The sequence below is a fragment of the Lycium barbarum genome, chromosome 11 (genome assembly GCF_019175385.1).
Source record: "Lycium barbarum isolate Lr01 chromosome 11, ASM1917538v2, whole genome shotgun sequence".
In the NCBI taxonomy this organism is placed as follows: domain Eukaryota; kingdom Viridiplantae; phylum Streptophyta; class Magnoliopsida; order Solanales; family Solanaceae; genus Lycium; species Lycium barbarum.
In genome coordinates, this window is record NC_083347.1 from 10,268,491 (window position 1) to 10,288,131 (window position 19,641).

Consider the following 19,641-nt stretch of genomic DNA (forward strand, 5'->3'; position numbering starts at 1 on the left):
TTACTTAATAGGATATATAGTTACCCTAAACCAAATGCATTAATGTTATTGACAATATTATCAGTGGATTTAATTTCGTAGCAACCTTGGTAAAATACATCTGTTAGGTAAGTCATCATGAAAAGGCCAAAAAGAGATAATGCATAAATCCAAAATTGGAAAATAAGTCCAAGAACAAGGAAACAAATTAATTTTGGCGAAAAAGGGTACCTTAATTGTGTCGTTTTGCAAATCAAACATTTAAAGCCCATGTCATTTTATATAATCTTGTGTTTTAGAGAGATTAGAGAGTAGAGTAAAAAAAAAAATGGTTTCATTTGCTTTTGCAATTTTTGGTATGTGCTTGTTAGTATTATTGAGCATAGCTAATGCCCAATATTATCATTCACCATTGAAGTACTTCAATGTCAAGGATTATGGTGCAGTTGCTGATGAGAAGAGAGATAATAGTCAGGTTTGTATTGAAATTAGAGCCTATTTTCTTGATTTTATCGACTCTTGCAAAGTGAAAAATGATGTGACTATGGTAATAGAGTAATTGGTGCACATATTGAATCATGCTCACTCTAATCACGACTTTCCTTTTTTTGATTGAAATTTGACTTTAGGCCACTAATTTTTTTGAGTCGCTTATGATTTTGTGTATTTCAGGCATTTCTGAAGGCGTGGGATGATGCTTGTCAATGGAGAGGAAATAGCGTGGTTTATATTCCACATGGAACTTACAAGTTGGATACAGTTTCATTTGAGGGTCCATGTAGGGGATTCATGAGATTTGTAATAAAAGGGGTTCTAAAAGCTCCCACTCATCCATCATTGTTCAGTACAAACACTTGGATTGCTTTTCGTTACATAGATGGGCTAGTTGTTAAAGGTGGTGGCTATTTGGACGGCCAAGGTGCTGTTGCTTGGCCTTACAATGATTGTTCCAAAAATCCCCAATGCATGCCTCTTCCTGTGGTAAGATTTCCCCAACGTCAAATAAAAAAATAATTTATTTTCAGAGTTATCTGGTATCTGTATTGGTGGTAGCTTGTCGATATCTTATGAAATTAGTCAAGGTAGGCAAAAGTTTGCCCCGACATGACGATTATCAATTTTTTTTTCTTTTTCATTTTCTAAAACGGGAAGTTGATTTTGAAGTGAAATTCATTCCTATAGAATTTTTATTTTTCTTGAAGAATTTGGAAGTATATTAAGTATATCTTTTAGTTCCCTGATTAGCTCTATTAAGATCCTTGAATTGGGAATTATGTCTACTCTTGTAAGTATCAAATGACATTTAGCAGTACTTAAGCAGTGTGAAGTCATAAAATCAATTTCTTTTTCTCCTTAAATTTTACCTTGTTAGGACTAAGATCTTCTTTGTAATTGAGATTCTACATAATCCCACCTAACATGCTACTACATAATTATGTTTCTTATTATGAAAGTGTTACTTAAGGTAAGGTGGTAATTAATTATTAGTACTAGAACCTATATTAGTCAAAGGAACCTTTTATTTTGACCCACACGACCTTTTACGAATAGGGACTAAAGTTGAGTTCAGTGGTTGCAAGGGATTTTGTTCATTTTTGCTATACAACTCTAATCCCACCAAAGGTTCTCTTGCCCCTACACTATTCAATGACACACTCTAGCCCAATTTTTTTTTTTTTTTAACAAATACAAATAATAACATCTCTTTGAAATACAAAAAAATTGTCCCAAATTTCTATGCCCGGAGAATCTTGGTAGTTTAGTTAGTTAGTTATCTGAACTTTCGATTTGTCGGTGAAGATTTCACTTAGCGCCTCGTAATCCCTTTCCCATTTTCTTTTTAACTAAATAAAAAAATTTAAGTCCTGGTGGACTGAATTATTCATTCCATATGCTGGTAAAGTAACGGATAATCGGTGAAATAATCGAGGTGTGCTCAAACTGATGTAGAGAAATATAGCAGAAGAAAAGTAAATCGGAGAAACCTTCTGCTAGCCCAAGATCGTTAACTAAGATCGGAAGATTCAACTAAAGAAGAGGAAACTATGAAAAGAAGAATTTGGTTATGGAAGAAGACTTTCTTGAATTGGCTTGAATGATTTTCAATTGGTTTGTGTTGAGTTAACTTGGGTTGATTACAAATGTTCAAGGCCACCCCTATTTATACTTGTCTAGGGATGGTTCTAGATAGAATTATCTAGATATATCTACAAAATATCTAGTTAGCCTTATCTTCTAACACTACTCTAGAATATTTAGATTTTTCTTTAAGATAATTATCCAAGATCCTATACTAGACTATTCTAGATCCCTTACTAAATATCTAGAATTTTTTGTACCTCCAAAAAATCAACTTTACTTCTTCACAGTCCCCCTTAAAGTAATTTTTTGAAAACTACCCCGAGCTTGTTGTAGAAGAACTCAAACGAAGCTTTTGGGAGTGCCTTGGTGAAGATCTCAACAGTATTTTCTTGACTCCTTTTGCTTCTTAAAATGATTTTTCGTCATTAATTTGTCCACATGAATTATCTCCATGCTGAGTTTCACGTTCTAGAGTTTCCAGACTCCCCCTTTCTCTTAGCTTCTTGCCAATTGTGTTATTTGGACAAGCACTTACGTCAGTGACGATCTGACCATTAATTTCCTTTGAAGCCTCGACACCAGCATGGGATCCACCACTAGATTCCCTTTCCAACTCCTCGATAAATTGTGTAGCAGCTTTAGAGTTTTCAAAAATCATACTGCTTGTATCTCCATATCAAATTGAGCCTTTAAGGTCAACCTCTTCATTTATTTGACCGTCGGCTTCTCCATCTGCTTCCAGTATTTGATCTGAACTAGTGATTGACTCTGATATGGCAGATGGTTGACCAGAGACTTCAACTTCCACTACAATTCCCTCATTGCTTTCTCCAGAATGGTCACCATTGTCATACATAGTTTCAGAAACTTCCTGCTCAGGATCTACTTCAACATCCTCCACGTTCAGACTTTTATTACCAATTTCAGGATCTGCTTCGTTGATTTCCTCGATGGCATCTGCCACGTCACCAGTATGAACGTCTTCAGAATCTTCTTGCTTTTTGTTGATGACACCAATGCTTTCTTTCTCCACTTGATGGACTGTATTATCTCCTGAATCCACGAATCTACTGCTCGAGTCTCAGCTACGAAGCACCTTCCCCAGTCTTCTTCTTCTTCAGCAACTTTCTCAGTTTGAGCCATGTTGCTTTCTTTGGGTCGGCAAAATCTTTTTATGTGTCCTACTTCATCGCATCGATAACATTTAATAGACTTTTTACCATAATGATTATAATAATCCTCCTTCTGTCTTGACGAGCTTGAACCCTCATGGAATTGAGAATGTGTCATATCTCTTGAGCCACTTCGCTCTTGTATTTTAAAATTCCTCTTGTTAGCAACAAGAGCATTTCCTTCCCCTTCTTTGATAGACACACTAGCCATCTGTTTGGCTAGTAGCTCCTGTGATGACAACAAATTCTCAAACTCCTCCAAGGATGGTTGTTAAGCCCATCCTTGAATTGATGTAACAAAAGGAATATATTCTTTCTTTAAACCACGAATGATAATTCTTCTCATTCGTGCTTCAGAGATAGCCTCATCCAGATTTAATAATGAGATCTCTGAACATAAGTTCTTAATCTTCAAAAAATATTCGGCAATAGAAAGATTACCTTGAATGGTGTTAGCCAATTAATTCTCCAAGATTTGTAGCTGCGCTTCATCCTTCTTATTGAACAACGATCAAGGGTCCTCCGAATTTCATGAGTCGATTTGCACCTTATAATATGATCAAACAAGTTGTGAGAGATGGACCTCTTCAGGATGAACTCCGTCTTCGCATTAATTTGCTTCCACTTCTTGTATGCGCTGCTATTTTCCGGTCCGTCAATAGGAGGACTTGTGTAACTACCATTAACAACATTCCACAAATCCTCTCCTACAAGGTATGACTCCATACATGTCTTCCATACCTTATAATTGGATTGATTCAACAACTCCATCCCCAGTCCATTAACTCGGCCGCTCAAATCCATTTAGAGAAACCAGTTGAATCTACCACTAACCCGATCTTGAAACAAAACCCAACAGCCAATCTATGGCTATGGCTCTGATACCATGTAGAGAAATATAGCAAAAGAAAAGTAAATCGGAGAAACCTTCTGCTAGCCCAAGATCGTTAACTAAGATCGGAAGATTCAACTAAAGAAGAGGAAGCTATGAAAAGGAGAATTTGGTTATGGAAGAAAACTTTCTTGAATTGGCTTGAATGATTTTCAATTGGTTTGTGTTGGGTTAACTTGGGTTGATTACAAATGTTCAAGGCCACCCCTATTTATACTTGTCTAGGGATGGTTCTAGATAGAATTATCTAGATATATCTACAAAATATCTAGTTAGTCTTATCTTCTAACACTACTCTAGAATATCTAGATTTTTCTTTAAGATAATTATCAAAGATCCTACACTAGACTATTCTAGATCCCTTACTAAATATCTAGGATTTTTTAGACCTCCAAAAAATTAACTTTACTTCTTCACAACTGAGACCAATTCCACGAGCCAAGCAAAAAATATAACTATCCAATATACTTCTTGTTTCAAGTGACTTTTCTTATTTTAATTCTGATGTTGTATTTTTTTTTTTAATGTACTTAATCAGACAATGAGATTTGACTTCGTGACAAATTCAAGAATCCATCATTTGAGATCAATCAACAGCAAGAACTCCCACATCAACCTCTTTGCCTGCAACAACATAAACATAAGTTTCGTACGATTGACAGCACCTGACGAAAGCCCCAACACCGACGGCATTCACATCGGACTTTCAACCAACATCAAAATTTCAAGAACTGTCATTCAGACCGGCGATGACTGTATTGCCATGGTTAATGGAAGTCAAAACATCACCATTTCCGATGTTACTTGTGGACCTGGTCATGGGATTAGCATAGGTAGCCTAGGAAAATCCCCTGGAGAACTTGTTACAGGGATAAATGTGCGAAATTGCACGTTTATCGGTACTCAAAATGGTGCAAGGATCAAAACTTGGGCACCCTCTTTGTCAAGTCAGGCTTCTGATATATTTTTTGGTGACATTTACATGGAAAATGTCCATAATCCAATCCTAATTGATCAACAATATTGCCCCCTTCCTTCTTGCAGCAACCAGCTGGTACGTGTGCTGAACACATTTCTTATAACCAATTCCTTTTACATAGTGAATTTGAATATATTATTGAAGCATTTTTTTTTTCTGATGTTGTGTAGGGACAGGACAATTCCAAAGTACAAATAAGCAATGTGACATTCAGTAATATATGGGGAATATCTAGTTCAAAAGTCGCAATCACCTTAAAATGTAGCAAATTGGTGCCCTGTAAGAATGTGCAGCTTAACAATATCAACTTGGTGTACCATGGACGAGGAGGACCAGCCGAGTCTTCGTGCTTAAACGTGATTGGTGCTTCGTATGGAAGACAATCTCCTCCTAGTTGTTTATGATAGAATTCGTTTTAATTTTCCTCAATTTGTTCCAAGGTTGTTCCGTTGGTGTACTAGGCTAAAAAATAAACTAAGGATGTATAAACCAGTTACTGTTTAGGATAAAATCTATGTACTTGTAAACAAGTACTTAGTAGTGCTTCGTGTTGGTGAGTTTTTAAAGTCGGTAGTTGTATTGTTCTATATAGGAAGTTCAGAGAGAAACAAAATTCTGCTTTCTCAAAACATATTTCTGTATTTCATATTTGGATGCAATAGAATAGGCAAGTTTCCAAAAAGAAAATGTGATTAGTCTTTCTTCAAAAGGAGGCAGGGTGCAGCTACTGTTCTACTTACTCGTTCGACAAAACTCAGTAGCTTTGGCTTACCCTATATTTGTGTTAAGAATACAACTTAATATGTATAAATAATCTATTCAGAACCTAGTAAATTTTTTTTAAAAAGGAGGGTAGTGTAATTAACTAGATTATACTTTGTGATGTTTGGTAGCAGCATGAACAATTACATAAATATTCATTGAGTAAACTAAATTTTCTAATTTCATGTGGATGTGAGCAACTCGATGTGAAAGGATGAACATTATCTAACTGGTTATACTTATTAGTAATAAACATAAGTTCTTGACACTATATTCCCCCCCTTAAAAAAAAAAAAAAGTCTGCTTCATACTGAAGGTTGTGAGAAATGACCCTTTACAAATTGAACAGAAGAAATAACCCTACGAACGATAATGATCTGTTATGTTATTTTAACCATCTTTTGTGTTAAATCTTACTGATTTGTAATGGTTCACAAAACTGATCTCCTCGCATTATGTAAAGTCTGGGCTATTCTATATCTGTATGTGGTATTTAATCAAATGTGCAAATTAAGTTACATTTAAATTCGCAACATACTGGAAAGTTAACATCTGTAATACTCTTTCACTGGTGAAGTACAATTGCCTTGTATTCTCTTTCTAGCTAAAGGGCTTACAATATAACAGAACTGAATAAAATAGGGCTAAGTACTACTATAAAATATTAAATGCCTACATTTTATGGTTCTTTCTTGGTTACTGATTATTTTTTCTAACCTCAAGACTCTTTAACAAATCTAGGACTTTGATAAAGTCCTTCCAGGTGCCCACGAATAGACCTCAGGATGCAAAGCACCATTAGTACTAATTACACTCTGTGGTAAGCCATAGATATCTGGAACATCGACCTGATGACGCTGATGATTCTTTTGGTAATGTTGGTTTTGAGCAGAATTAGCAGCAGAATTAACAAGATCATCGTCATCTAATGGCAAGCGATCAAACGTCGCGTTCATGAACGTTGCAGCCATGATCACGACGGGTCCTGAGGCGATGAGTCCACCCACCACGCCCCCGCCTATGACCTGTCCCTGAGCTCCTGCTAAGTAAATTGTTAGCCCTGTTACCCCTGGTGGGGCTGGTGGTGGTAGGACCGACCCAAGCATCGAGAGGATTTCAAACCGGCCATGGAGGGTCACAATTGACCCTGACGTGGCCGGTTGGCTCAATGTCACGTTTGTCACGCACCCTGTAGCGCTCAGCACGCATATGCCACGTTGCTTCCTTCGGGCAAAATTCACTAGGCTTTCGTTCACGTCACACCCGGAATTCACCTCCATCGCGTGTGCACGCAGGGCGTTAGCGCTGTCCCTCGTGATGATGATTGGAGGTTTAGGCTTGTTCTTTGAGCCAGCTGGCCTGCCACGCGGACGTCTTATGGAATCTCCCTCGCGCACGGGGACCGATACCTTTGGCAATTTTGCAGCCAACATTAAGCCACTTGCATCAACTCCAGGCTTGCGGTTACCAATTGTGTCAAGTTCTTGATTTTGGTTTGCACTGCCAGCCATTTGTTATACTTCACACTTGATTACAGAAATTAAAGAGAATACAAAGATTTGGATTATGAATCTGTGTTTAAATAGGGGGTTTTGGAAGATAAATTTAATGCAGAACCAAAAAGAATGACTAAAGATTAGGAGATAGTTAAGTAAAGCTAATTTGATACTACAAATCATTGGCATTGTAGTTTATTCATCCAATTCCTAATTCTCAACAGATCACACTTTCATGTTGATTGCCTTCACAATGATATACCAATATCTACCTTAATTATACTCTACTTGGCCCACGCTACATTGCAATAGTTAACTGACACAGAATTCAGAAAATTTCAAAACTGATGTGCTAGATTTACTTATATTGGTTATGTGACTATGTCCCCATTTGTGCAGGCTATTGTTCATGGATTGAAGTTGTGCTTAAAAAATTTATACTGTCTCCATTGGATTTCTGATAATACCGTAAACATATACTGTGGAAAAGGCATTAGAAACTATCTAGACAAGTTCTAGCTTCCATGAAACAGAAAGACCCTGAGAGTTGTGCATTACCAAATTTATTTCACACATTGTTGTTCACTAAAGGGATGCAAACTCTTGAACTTCTCCATTCAGAAGTATTGAACTGGATCATAGTCCTTTCTCTTCTTTTTTTCACCTTCTTGATTAGTCTTTCCTGCATAGCTCAAAATTATTCTTTTTAAACATGGCTACATACCCAATTCCTTCCTCTTTTTTTTTTTTTTTTTTCCTTTATAAAGTTGATGCCCAAGAGCATTCAATAGTCTCATCAGGAGATACTTGCTAGGCTTAATTTTATTCGTTCGTTAAGGAGTGTTGCTGGACGCTAGCTTTGATTAGTATATTGATTGATCTAGTTACTATCGGCTTAGTATTGAACGTATGGGATTGCACACCAGTCAGTGTTCTGATCTTTTCCAAATGATTAATTATTTGATAATTAAATTAGAGATTTAATTAGTCAAATAAATAAAATTAGTAGAGCAAATGAAACGTTATTATATTCTTTAGTAGCACAAAGAATTTAAATAATATTGTGAACAAATTAAACTGTTCTATTTTTTGAATTTAGTAGCATAAAAATAATTGTCATTTTAGTTTATTCATCCAAATTCCTAATTCTCAACAGATTCCCCTTTCTTGTTGATTGCTTCACAAACATATACCAACATCTCCCTTAATTATACTCTACTTGGCCCACACCACATTGCAGTAAGTAGTTGACACAGAATTCATAAAATTGCAAACTTGATGTGCTAGATTTACACTGCCAAAGGTTGAATTATATTGGTTATGTGACTATGTCCCCATTTGTGCAGGCTATAGCCTATATTCACGGACTGACAATTGTGCTTGTAAAACAAAATATGTTTGTCCCCATTGGATTTCTGATAAAACCGTGGACATAAAGATGTGGAAATGGCATCTTTATTTTTTGTTGGATTCCTAGACGATAAAAAAGATAAGTTCTAGCTATGCTCTGAAACAAAAAGACCCCGAAAATTGTGTGCATTGCGCTTTACTTGGTTGATCTCACACATTATTGTTTACTCAAATGATTTCTCAATATCATATACTTTGCGATGCAAATTCAAGTACATTTTCTTACCAAAATGTCATGAGTTCATGTTTATTTTCTTCCGAACCCAAGTCTCAGACTGCAACTTGAAGGTAGTGACGGAGCCAGAAATTTCGCTAAGGAGCGTCAAAATATAAAGAAGGAAAGACGCGAAGAAATCTAGGATATTCAATATGAGAAATTAGTTAGGCTTAATTCTTCCTCTTGCATTGAAAATCTAATGCTTTAGTTGACTTCTTATTTCCAACCTACATATCATTCCATGACGAATTATTCAACTTGCATTAAAGCTACAGGAATCGTCGATTTCCCTATATTTATCTAAGCACATAATCCTAGAAGTCCAAGCAATAATTGTTAGGGATATAGTTGATCTGTCCAAAATTCAATCTCACATATGATAGATTCGAACATATGTTTCGGAATATTTGAATTAAATATATGGCATTTGAAATTCTTGAGTACTCCAAGACAATTTAATGAAAGGAGAAAAGAGTTTCTTAGGTCAATTGACATGCACACATAATTGGTAATCAATTAGGATTTGATAGTTGAACCATATTCTAAGATGACTCGGAGCTGTAAGGGCAAAAGGAAATACTTTATTTTTCTTCTAACGGGTACTTGAGACTAAATTATATACTTCATCCAATTTAATCGTTAAGGAGTGTTGCTAGGCGCCATATTACTTGCTTAGTACACTGAATTGATCAATATACTACCGGCTCAGTATTGAACTTATGGGATCGTACAGTAACTAACGACCTAAAAAACTATTTTCTCCTTTCATTCAATTGCCATGACCTAAACTATTTTCTCCTTTCACACAATAGCCAAATTAAAAGGAAAGCGGTTCTAACTTCTACGTCTAGTGGTGGCCTGCTGTCACAACTTAGACAATTAAATGGATAAATTTTCATATTATCTTCTTAGTAGAAGGAATCTCCTTGAGCCATAATGTCAAACAGTGACTTCAGATTTTCACATTTGCATTGACCTTCACAACACAACCATAAAAGTCTTCATGATGAATTCACCTTTAGCCCCATTCTTCTTTGGCCCAAACCTCGAAATATTTGCCTGCCGATTTTCAATTGTGAAAAAGAGTAAGAAGGTGGTAGAAACGGCGTAATTTTTAATTATTATACCATAGTCACTAACCACTATAACTCTATAGTCATTTGTGGTCTACATCAAATGCTTACCTCAAATTAAAATAATCAATCCAAAAAGAAACAACACAAAAATTCACTTTACCTGCGGTTCATAAAAGGAGTCTAAAAAATATTGTTCATAAAAGTAGTCTAAAAAGTATACTCCTAGTAGTTTTTTTTTTTTTTTAATTTACAAATGACCCCTAAGAACTTTGGAATCAATTGGTCAAAAGTACCTCCTTAGGCTAGGATTCGGGGAGATGCTTGTGATCAACTTTAAATAGTTTAATTTACTGTGGGAGCAGTTGCGAATTTATATTTTTCACTAATTTACGATACGCTTCCTACGAATAAGATTAAAGCCACAAAAATAGCCGCAATTATTGCAAAAGTCCATATTTAGCATCTTTTCGGTTCTACTAATAGATTTGTAGATAAAGTCCTTTAAATTCTACAAGACATGCAACAAAGGATATCTTTTTAATTTCTTGTGGGCTGGGTAGAACCTGGGTAAAAACAAAGAGAAGAAAGGGCACCTCTAGATTTTGAAGTAAAATTTTTACTAGTGAGTGATTATTCAATTCTTTAAGCATTAAAATGGGTAATGTAACGTTACCACTCAATTCTCAGTTACCAAGAAGGAAAAATGTTAAACTTTACCTGTGTATTATATAAAAATGCTTAATTTTGCCATCTGTTACATTTTTGTCGTTAGCATATTATTTTCCCTTGCATTCATGGAGCCCTAGCATGAAATGAGTGGACTCCACATGTCCAAATCCTTCGAGAAAATAGTTCAAAGTTATCCCTTAACTTTTCATTATGATTAAAAAAAATTATCCCCATGTTGGAGCTTTGACAGGGATCAAGGGCGAAAATGAGACTTTTTCCTAACGGTATCGGGTAACATTATACCAAAAGTTTAACGAAGAGCAAAGTTACTCTATTTGTAATAGTATAGCGGTAAATTCAATCTTTTTCCCATAATAAAGAATCTAATTGTTTGATGCCTAAAATTTTAAAGAAGTGTTCGAACTTAAAATATCAACTCCTTAGGATTATAAAGTTTAAGCAAAAGAGTGAAATTTCAGAAAGACAAAATAGGGGGTTATTACAATAAATTTGCATTGTAGGTAAAACTATAAAAAGTTTGTGTATTTTATGGATGGTTGGTTAGCATCGTATCCTTAGAAGTGGGCCTATTGCGTGAGAAAACAAGAACCAGGTGGGGTTTAATACTGAAAATTCAAGTGCCCCTACCTACATGAACTCACAGTACGAGCTGGAGGAGAAAAAAGTAACATATGACCAACTTCGTACCAGTTGTGTAATGCTTTTGGGACATGACTATTTGAAACCATGTGCCTAAAAACATATATTATCCCTTCCTAAGTCTTACCTTTAAGGAAAAAACATAACAATTGACAAAGATGACTTGGCTAAAGGAGGTGTAGAAATAGAAAGGTTACCTAATTATATTACGTACCTGTACCATGTAGTTGGCGTTTCAATGATCGCGGCCACCCAAAGTTACAACAACCCAAACAAGAAATACTAAGCAGTAGATGTAACTAATTAAGATGATTATGATTTGTTGTATAGCTATTGTGTAGTTAATGTGTCCGCCCCTTCTTCTTAGTAGTGTAACTGTTGTGTCGCCCCCCTTCTTCTCAGGGGTAAAAAGCTTAGGATCCACAATAGAAGAGAGAATCCGCTCCAGATAACCATGCATCAGCTAAGTAGCGTGCGCAATGGAATCCAAGTCGAGAATATATTGGAAAAGAACATCTAATGAAAAAATACTCACATTCAGTTTAGTTCAGAAAACACTTTTCCATGAAAAATTTGTCATTCCCTTAATTTTTGTGGATTCCCTGGAAGTTGGTTCAAGCACCAATTAATAGTCTAAATTTATGGTGCTCAAGCACCAATTGCATTTGACGGCAAACACTACTACTTATAAAAAATTAATAAAAAATTTTAAAAAAAATTGGCAATTCATTCAAATATATTAACTGAGCATCTTATACTAATAGCAATTTTCCCATTAAAAATAATTAAACATTCATGATTTAAAAATTCTGAGGCCGCGGCGATAACTATTGGATCTTAGCATCCAAGATGGAACTAGGGTTTTGTTTCCTATTCCGTTGATGAATTTTGGGGGGGAAAAATCAGGTGAAAGATTATTCTTTCTTTTGTCTTGTTGCAAATTAAGGTGAGTGGGGGCACATTTGGAAGAGTGTAACAAATTGAAGATTTTGATTTTTGAAAGGAGACCACAAGAGCACATGGCACAATTAGTGAGAGCAATAGAAGCATCACTTGGTTGCCTTCCACCAAGTCAGGCTAATTGATCATTGGCTCCATATAAATTTTGATAAAGTTCCAAATCACCAAACCAAAACAAAAAAAATTAAAATTTGAACATATCATCATCATCATTACCTTCATCACTACTTTCAACCCACACAGCACACTTAAATTCCAAATAATTCCCTCTTTAACTTTCTTTTCTTCTACTCCTTCCACTTCCTTCCCCCCATCTCCCTTTTTTACACCTTTTTCTTCTTGCTCCCTCTTGTTATGTCTCAACTTCCCTTTACTCAACTCTCTCACCTAAAATTTATTTATCTCTCTCACCACCCCACCCTCAGCAAAAGAAAAAAGGGATAGTTGTACATATATATATACACACACACAACATCATGTGCCTTGAATAACGTTATCATGGTTCGTTTGTTTGATATGCCATGGTAAGAGCGAATTTTGACAGAACAACAGAAAAAGATGAAACAAGTTAGAAACTTTGGGACAATGACTACGAGGTTTCTCAGCAGTTTTTGCATATTCATCCAAATTGGTTGTCTTTTTATAAGTTCAGGTGAAGAGATTTATCTTCTTCTCCCTCATAATTGTCATAAGTTCAGGTGAAGAGATTTAACTTCTTCTCCCTCATAATTGTCATACACCCATGTCCAATAATGTTCGGCATAAGTTTCTTTTTTGCAACATGGCATCTTATTCTCTGTGTTATGAGCCAAAACGATGCTGTTTCTTATACTTTTTTGGGAAATTTAATATTTTCTTGGCCTATTATATCTTAAAGAGCATTGATGTCTAAACTTTTCTTGCGCATATTCTGAATGGCTTTGGTTCTCAATGTTTTATTAGTCATAATTATTGAAATCGTAGGAGAATTTACATGTGAAGAAGTTTCAATTTGAATTCCCTGTTTGAATTATTATGCAGAGAGAGTGATTAACTATTAAACTTTCCCCTTTGGAAAAAGGACAATGATTATTCATTTCATCTTTTTTGACTCTGCATCTATCTTTTTCTTCGCTCATTATTTTGATTGTCTATAGTGCCCCTTTTTTCCCTTGTCAAATAAATTTTCTGAGCATGTTGTTTTTGAAATCATATTTCAACTTCTGCCTTCCACTAGAACCATTATGCTTCTCTCAGTTTATCATAAACTGAGTTTGTTCTAGATCAGGTGAATACCAAAATGAGTATTAGTTGCAATTCTAGCTTTTGTTCAGACAAGGGGGAAACTTATAAATCAATTTCTTACACAACAGATAAATGGTCCAGCAAATTCTGTTATCTCTTATTTTAACTAGTACTCCCTCCCCGTTTCAATTTTTGTGTCTTACTTTACTTTTTAGTCTGTTTTTAAACAAAAATGTCACTTTTTATATTTAATAATTACTTACATGACATATTTAATTACATGACATATTTAAGATCACAAGACACAAAATGCATTATGATATAATTTATATACATCTTTTTAGTTTACGACAACAAAATTCAGAAGTTTTCCTGCTTTCTTAAATTTCATATCAGTCAAATTAAGACGCATAAAATGAAAGGCGGAAGTAGTATAATAATTCTGCATTTTTATTAAGTAAGCTGCATTAAAGGGTCGACAGTAGTCATAATTACATGACCAGAAATTTCATTCCAATTGGTAAAAGTTATAAATTGGATGTCGCTTTCATTACAGGTAAGGAATATTAATTCCCTTTAAGTTTGCATATACAATTGCAGTAAAAGTGTCCCCAGGTTAATTTTTTTGTAGATTACTTTTACCAAAATTAGAATCAAAACCACCAATCAGATAATTCAACAGTACAATTATTGTTGTTGTAAATTTGCAGGTTCAAATGCTACACATACAAGATCCTTAGAACAGAATTCTTCAACTAGTGAAAAGGACATAACAACTCCAATAACAACAGTTCCAACTGGAACTCCTCTCACCACTACTCCCACTACAACTACCCCAGTGCTGAACCCCACAATCTCGGATCCTGATTCGACCCCTAACGGTCCAGCCAATCCGGTAATGACACCATCCATAACCAATTCACCGGTATCTTCATCAAGCTCGAGCAGCAGTTGGTGTGTTGCTAGCCAAGCTGCCTCGCAAACGACCCTACAGGTCGCGTTAGACTATGCCTGTGGCTATGGTGGAGCTGATTGCTCTGCCATCCAGGCTGGTGGAAGCTGTTACAACCCCAACACGCTCCGCAATCACGCTTCCTTTGCATTCAATAGTTATTATCAGAAAAATCCAATTCCTAATAGCTGCAATTTTGCTGGTGCTGCTGTTACTACAAACACTGATCCCAGTAAGCTAACAATTCCCATAAGTCCTGTAACCAAATCGAAAAGTTCACCATATTACATGTTATTAAGCCTATTTTCTTATGTTGTGTGCAGGTAGTGGTTCATGTCAATTTCCATCAACAAGGTGATTAAAGTTGTATTTTTATTCAACTGAACCTGTATCATGCAATAGAATTTCTGATAAATCTTCTGAATTGCAGTACAAGTGCATCAATTTTGAATACAACAAATTCAAGTGGTTCAACAGTTTTTGGAGCTGGACCAATTACGCCAACTACTTCAGCAGCTGTCCCTCAAAATAGCTTCCTGAATTATTATTACTACCACATATTAATTTGTATTGTGATACTGCTAGCGGATTATGATCGATGAACTGTAACTTCCTTTGAAGCCTATTTTTTCTTGGAAATTGTGGAGTACAACATACTGCTGGCCGGAGATAAACATCAGTGCATGAGGATATACAAGATTGAGTTTACAAATATGGTGTGATCAGTGATGTCAAATTGGTAACAAGTTGTTGCTTTTTTTAATCAATTTGCCGAAATGACATCTTGCTTTTTGGGAGATAAAAGAATTTGTGTGAAGAGTTGTAGATGAAGAAAGTGAGCAATATTCTGCTGGATTTGTAGTGTTGCTTAGCTAGAAACTAAGTTTTCTTGTAGATTTTGTAAAAGCTTGTAACACTAATAGTGGATGTGGATAAAAGAACAAAGATACACATTGCTTTTTGTTTTGCTGAAGCCTAAAGTTGAGAGGAGAATCTGTTGAGTTTTGGGGTGTGTGAGTACAAAGTCCCATATGGAACACAGAAAAGAAACAAAAAAAAGTTGCTTATAAACAGTTAGAATATTTTTAATGGTGTAAGACATTTTGAAAAAAGTGGTGCGGGTTTAATTTAAAACGGACTATGTCAGAGAGTTTTGGGCTGGTTTAGCATTACAGAATCTTACTTGGGACTTGTGTTAAAAGGAAGTTGTTCCACTGATAGATTCTGAATAGCTTAATACAGAAATGTGAGAGAAGATAAGAAAAGCAAAAGGGAGAGAAAGAAAGCAGAATTTAAATTACTAACTGTGCTTGAGTTGCACAAGAGAAATTCATAAATACTTATTCAGATTAATTCAGTACTTGAAGGATAATCCAAGTCACTTCGATGCTATATCAGCAAAGCAAACAACTTGGACTTTGTTCCAAATGGTAGAAGTTTTTGTTCCAAGAGACTAATAGATATATAAAAAATTTAACAGTTAAATTTTATAATTTGGACCATAAATCAATTTAAAACGATTAAAATTGGGACAAAAGGACATGATTAAACTTGCTTTTGCTCCAACAGATCTTCTAGGAAAATGTCCAATCTTGCTCCTTAACAATTGACTTTCGTTTGATTATGTCATTCGTTAAAAGTTGCCAAAAAAAAACATCGTCTCCATAAAAAAGGTGGAGCATTTTTGCTCTTCCATTCCGCCTCAACAAACGAAATCCTACCTAGGCTGACACGTGAATGAGAAATGTTTAGGAAACTAAAAATCTTTTTACAGTAAAAACAACAATCCCACCACCACCATTTCATCAACCCCCCCGCCCTCCCCCCAACCAATTGGAAATAGTAAAAAATGTCTTGTTCAAGGGATAAAACTGTTGAACAAAACAAAGACTTCCTATGGATCGAAGTTTGTAGATATGTCTCGAAACAAAAATAACAAATGGACAATCGGGTTTACTCAGAAAATAGTTTGGGCCTTGTACCAACTAAATTTCAGCCCAAAGGAAAAGAGTAGAAGGCGACCCATTCCCAATTCCATTCGAATTCTTTCTAATTCTAACTATATAGAAGAGCCGGTTTGGCTCACTTTTTCGTCGTCCGTCCAATTAAAAAAAAAGTGTGGGCCCCATAGTAAACACCAATCAATATAAAAAAAAAGTAGAACTCACCATCTCCAAACTCACGGAAAAAAAAGTGGATCCCATATTAATAAAATCAAGCAATATCCTAAAAAAAAAAGTGAATCCCATATTAAAAAAACAAACAATGTAAAAAAAAGGTACATCCCATATTAAAAAATCAAACAATATTCATGTAATTTCTCCTGGTAAATAAGTTTTCTCTTTTAAAAAGTATTAATAAATTTTTGCCAACTTTGTATTCGTAATCGTAGCAAACACTAATATAATAAAGTCTTGGATATGGAGCACAAACTACAATGTTATATTAATCGTGTTTTGAACATAATATATATATATATAGAAGAGCTGATTTATAAGCAAGATCGTCGTCCGTCCTTTGGTCCCACTTTTTTATTTAAGGGCAAAAAAATCTTTTGTGGTCTCACCCACTTTTTATTTAAGGGCAAAAAAATGACATTTTATACTTTATATTACCAACTCTTCTAAAAAGAAGATAGAAATACTTTATTATATTTCTATTTTTGTACTATATAGAAGCATCGGTTTACCCATGCTTCGTCGTCAGTCACTCTTAAAAATAAAATAAAAAAATAAGGTGGACCCCATACTAAAAACGCCAAGCAATATTAAAAAAAAAAAAGTAGACCCCATATTAATAAAACAAGCAATGTCAAAAAAAAAAAAAATGTGCACCCCATATATTAAAAAATAAAACAATATTCATGTAATTCCCAAAGTATCCCCATCAAGTCAATAATAGTGAATTCATTGCCACATGCGTATCAACCCATTAGTGGGAGCAAATAAAATTATTGCACAGCAAAAAACATGGACTCCATATTATTGCTTTTCTTCAAAAGGATAAGTAGCCAAATACATACAATTTCTTTTCTTTTCTTATATTAGCCTGAGATCTAATCTATATATTTAATTGCTGTATTTTCTATTCCGCCATGTCATTTATTTGTTATGTTTATTAAAATAAATATACTTAAAATATTTATATTTTAAAATAAGATAGAATTTAATTACTTTTTCATTTTTATTCTTACTCTAATAAATGTGAAAAGAGATTAATATCAAATGGAGATCAAATAATGAATAAGGTAAATTAGTCAAATTCTAATTCTAATTCACGTTTCCTTAAAAAACCATGCAAAAGACAACATGACAAGTAAAATGAGCTAAACTAAATAGTATTTCTTCGTTTAAATAGAAAATCAATTTCTACTTTGTTTTGTTTTAAACATGTAAAATTAATTTAACAATTTGAATTAGAATTATCCAAATCAAAATTTGATAAAAAATAATAAGTATTTTACACTTTTAAATTAATCGAATTAAAATTGAAAGTATCAACTGATGCTTAAATATTGCTATTATCTTATCTCAAAGAGAGGAAAATAGTTTCCTTTTAAACAAGTCTTCTCTTTTAAATAAACTTTTTTAGATACGGAGCACAAACTACAATGTTATATTAATCGTGTTTTGAACATAATATATATATATATATATATATATATATATATATTATCACTCTGCAAACACAATTACATATATAGATACACTATAATCCAAAGTGTTGAGCCCGTGTAAGCCATCTAGTTATATAGAATGATGAGTTTAATTGTTGGATCGTCGACATGCTTCTGGTTATTTAGGTTTAGTTCTGACTATTGATTGGTCCAACTAAGTTGATCACTGTGCAATTTGTAGTAGTATTTGAGTTGCAGACCTTTTAGCCCTTTGACACGTATGGGGTATGTTTTAAGTTGGTCCATGTTCTCATTATGATTGTGGCTGACAACTTTTAACATTTTACTTTCCCATTACTCCTATTCAGTGAGATTTGTTTCAACAGAGTACGAAATTATATTTTGCTCCGTTCACCTTTACTTGTCTAATTTTAATTTTTCACGTTATTTAAGAAATAATAAATAAAATGTGTATTTTATCATGATACCCATATTATGTACTCCCTCAATTCACTTTTACTTGTTCACTATTTCTAAAATAAATTTTATTTTTACTTATTATTTTTCACATATTAAGATAAAACAAAAAAGCATTCCTGTTTTACCCTTAACATTAATTACCCATTCCAAATCATTTTCCAAAACCAATACCATTATATACCAATTAATATGAGCATCATGGTAAAATACACACTTTATTTATTATTTCTTAAATAGCGTAAAAAGTGAAAACTGAACAAGTAAAAATGAACGAAGGGAGTACTATTTTGATTTTTGACAAGTAAAAGTGAACGGAGGGAGTACTAATGTGAACATAGTGCTTTTATTTTCATTTTTTACAGCTTAGGTTCGTTAGATTCAATTGTTCTGAAATTAAATTGTGGTTATCATTTTTTTCCTTACTCCATTTGTGCTAATTTACGAGACATTTTTCATTTTTCGAAATTCAAATTATATAAAATTTGATCAACAAGTTATAATGTATTATTCTTCATATTGACATGAGAAAAATTGCAACTTATAGTACTTTTCGTATAATTTTTAATATCTAAATTTTAACTTTAAAATATTGAGTTGATCTATTCCAGTTGAGCTTCAAAACTTAGTCAAATAAACTCACTGGAAGCGAAAAGTGTCACATAAATTGAGACGGAAAGAATAATAATTTTATACTGCTATAGTTATAAATTATTTCATTTAGAATTACATTCCAAATCATTTCCAAAACCAATACCATTATATACCAATTAATATGAGCATCATGATAAAATACACATTTTATTTATTATTTCTTAAACAGCGTGAAAAGTCAAAACTGGACAAGTAAAAATGAACGAATGGAGTACTATTTTGATTTTTGACAAGTAAAAGTGAACGGAGGGAGTACTTAATGTGAACATAGTGCTTTTATTTTCATTTTTTACAGCTTAGGTTGGTTAGACTCAATTGTTCTGAAATTAAATTATGGTTATCATTTTTTTCCTTACTCCATTTG

General features: G+C 34.1%; 3 protein-coding genes across 3 annotated transcripts; 2 read left to right on the forward strand and 1 right to left on the reverse strand.

Moving 5' to 3' along the window:
• The first annotated feature begins 275 nt into the window (after window positions 1-275).
• LOC132619309 (exopolygalacturonase-like) lies at window positions 276-5,775 on the forward strand. The gene is made up of 4 exons (XM_060334249.1): window positions 276-454; window positions 652-960; window positions 4,664-5,179; window positions 5,275-5,775. The coding sequence occupies exons 1-4, from the start codon at window positions 308-310 to the stop codon at window positions 5,506-5,508; spliced, it is 1,206 nt and encodes a 401-aa protein (XP_060190232.1). The 5' UTR covers window positions 276-307; the 3' UTR covers window positions 5,509-5,775.
• A 596-nt stretch (window positions 5,776-6,371) lies between these two features.
• LOC132619310 (AT-hook motif nuclear-localized protein 16) lies at window positions 6,372-7,378 on the reverse strand. Its single transcript, XM_060334250.1, has one exon. The coding sequence runs from the start codon at window positions 7,375-7,377 to the stop codon at window positions 6,604-6,606; it is 774 nt and encodes a 257-aa protein (XP_060190233.1). The 5' UTR covers window position 7,378; the 3' UTR covers window positions 6,372-6,603.
• A 4,918-nt stretch (window positions 7,379-12,296) lies between these two features.
• LOC132618473 (glucan endo-1,3-beta-glucosidase 1-like) lies at window positions 12,297-15,496 on the forward strand. The gene is made up of 4 exons (XM_060333517.1): window positions 12,297-13,006; window positions 14,289-14,762; window positions 14,854-14,884; window positions 14,961-15,496. The coding sequence occupies exons 1-4, from the start codon at window positions 12,913-12,915 to the stop codon at window positions 15,130-15,132; spliced, it is 771 nt and encodes a 256-aa protein (XP_060189500.1). The 5' UTR covers window positions 12,297-12,912; the 3' UTR covers window positions 15,133-15,496.
• The last annotated feature ends 4,145 nt before the right edge of the window (window positions 15,497-19,641 follow it).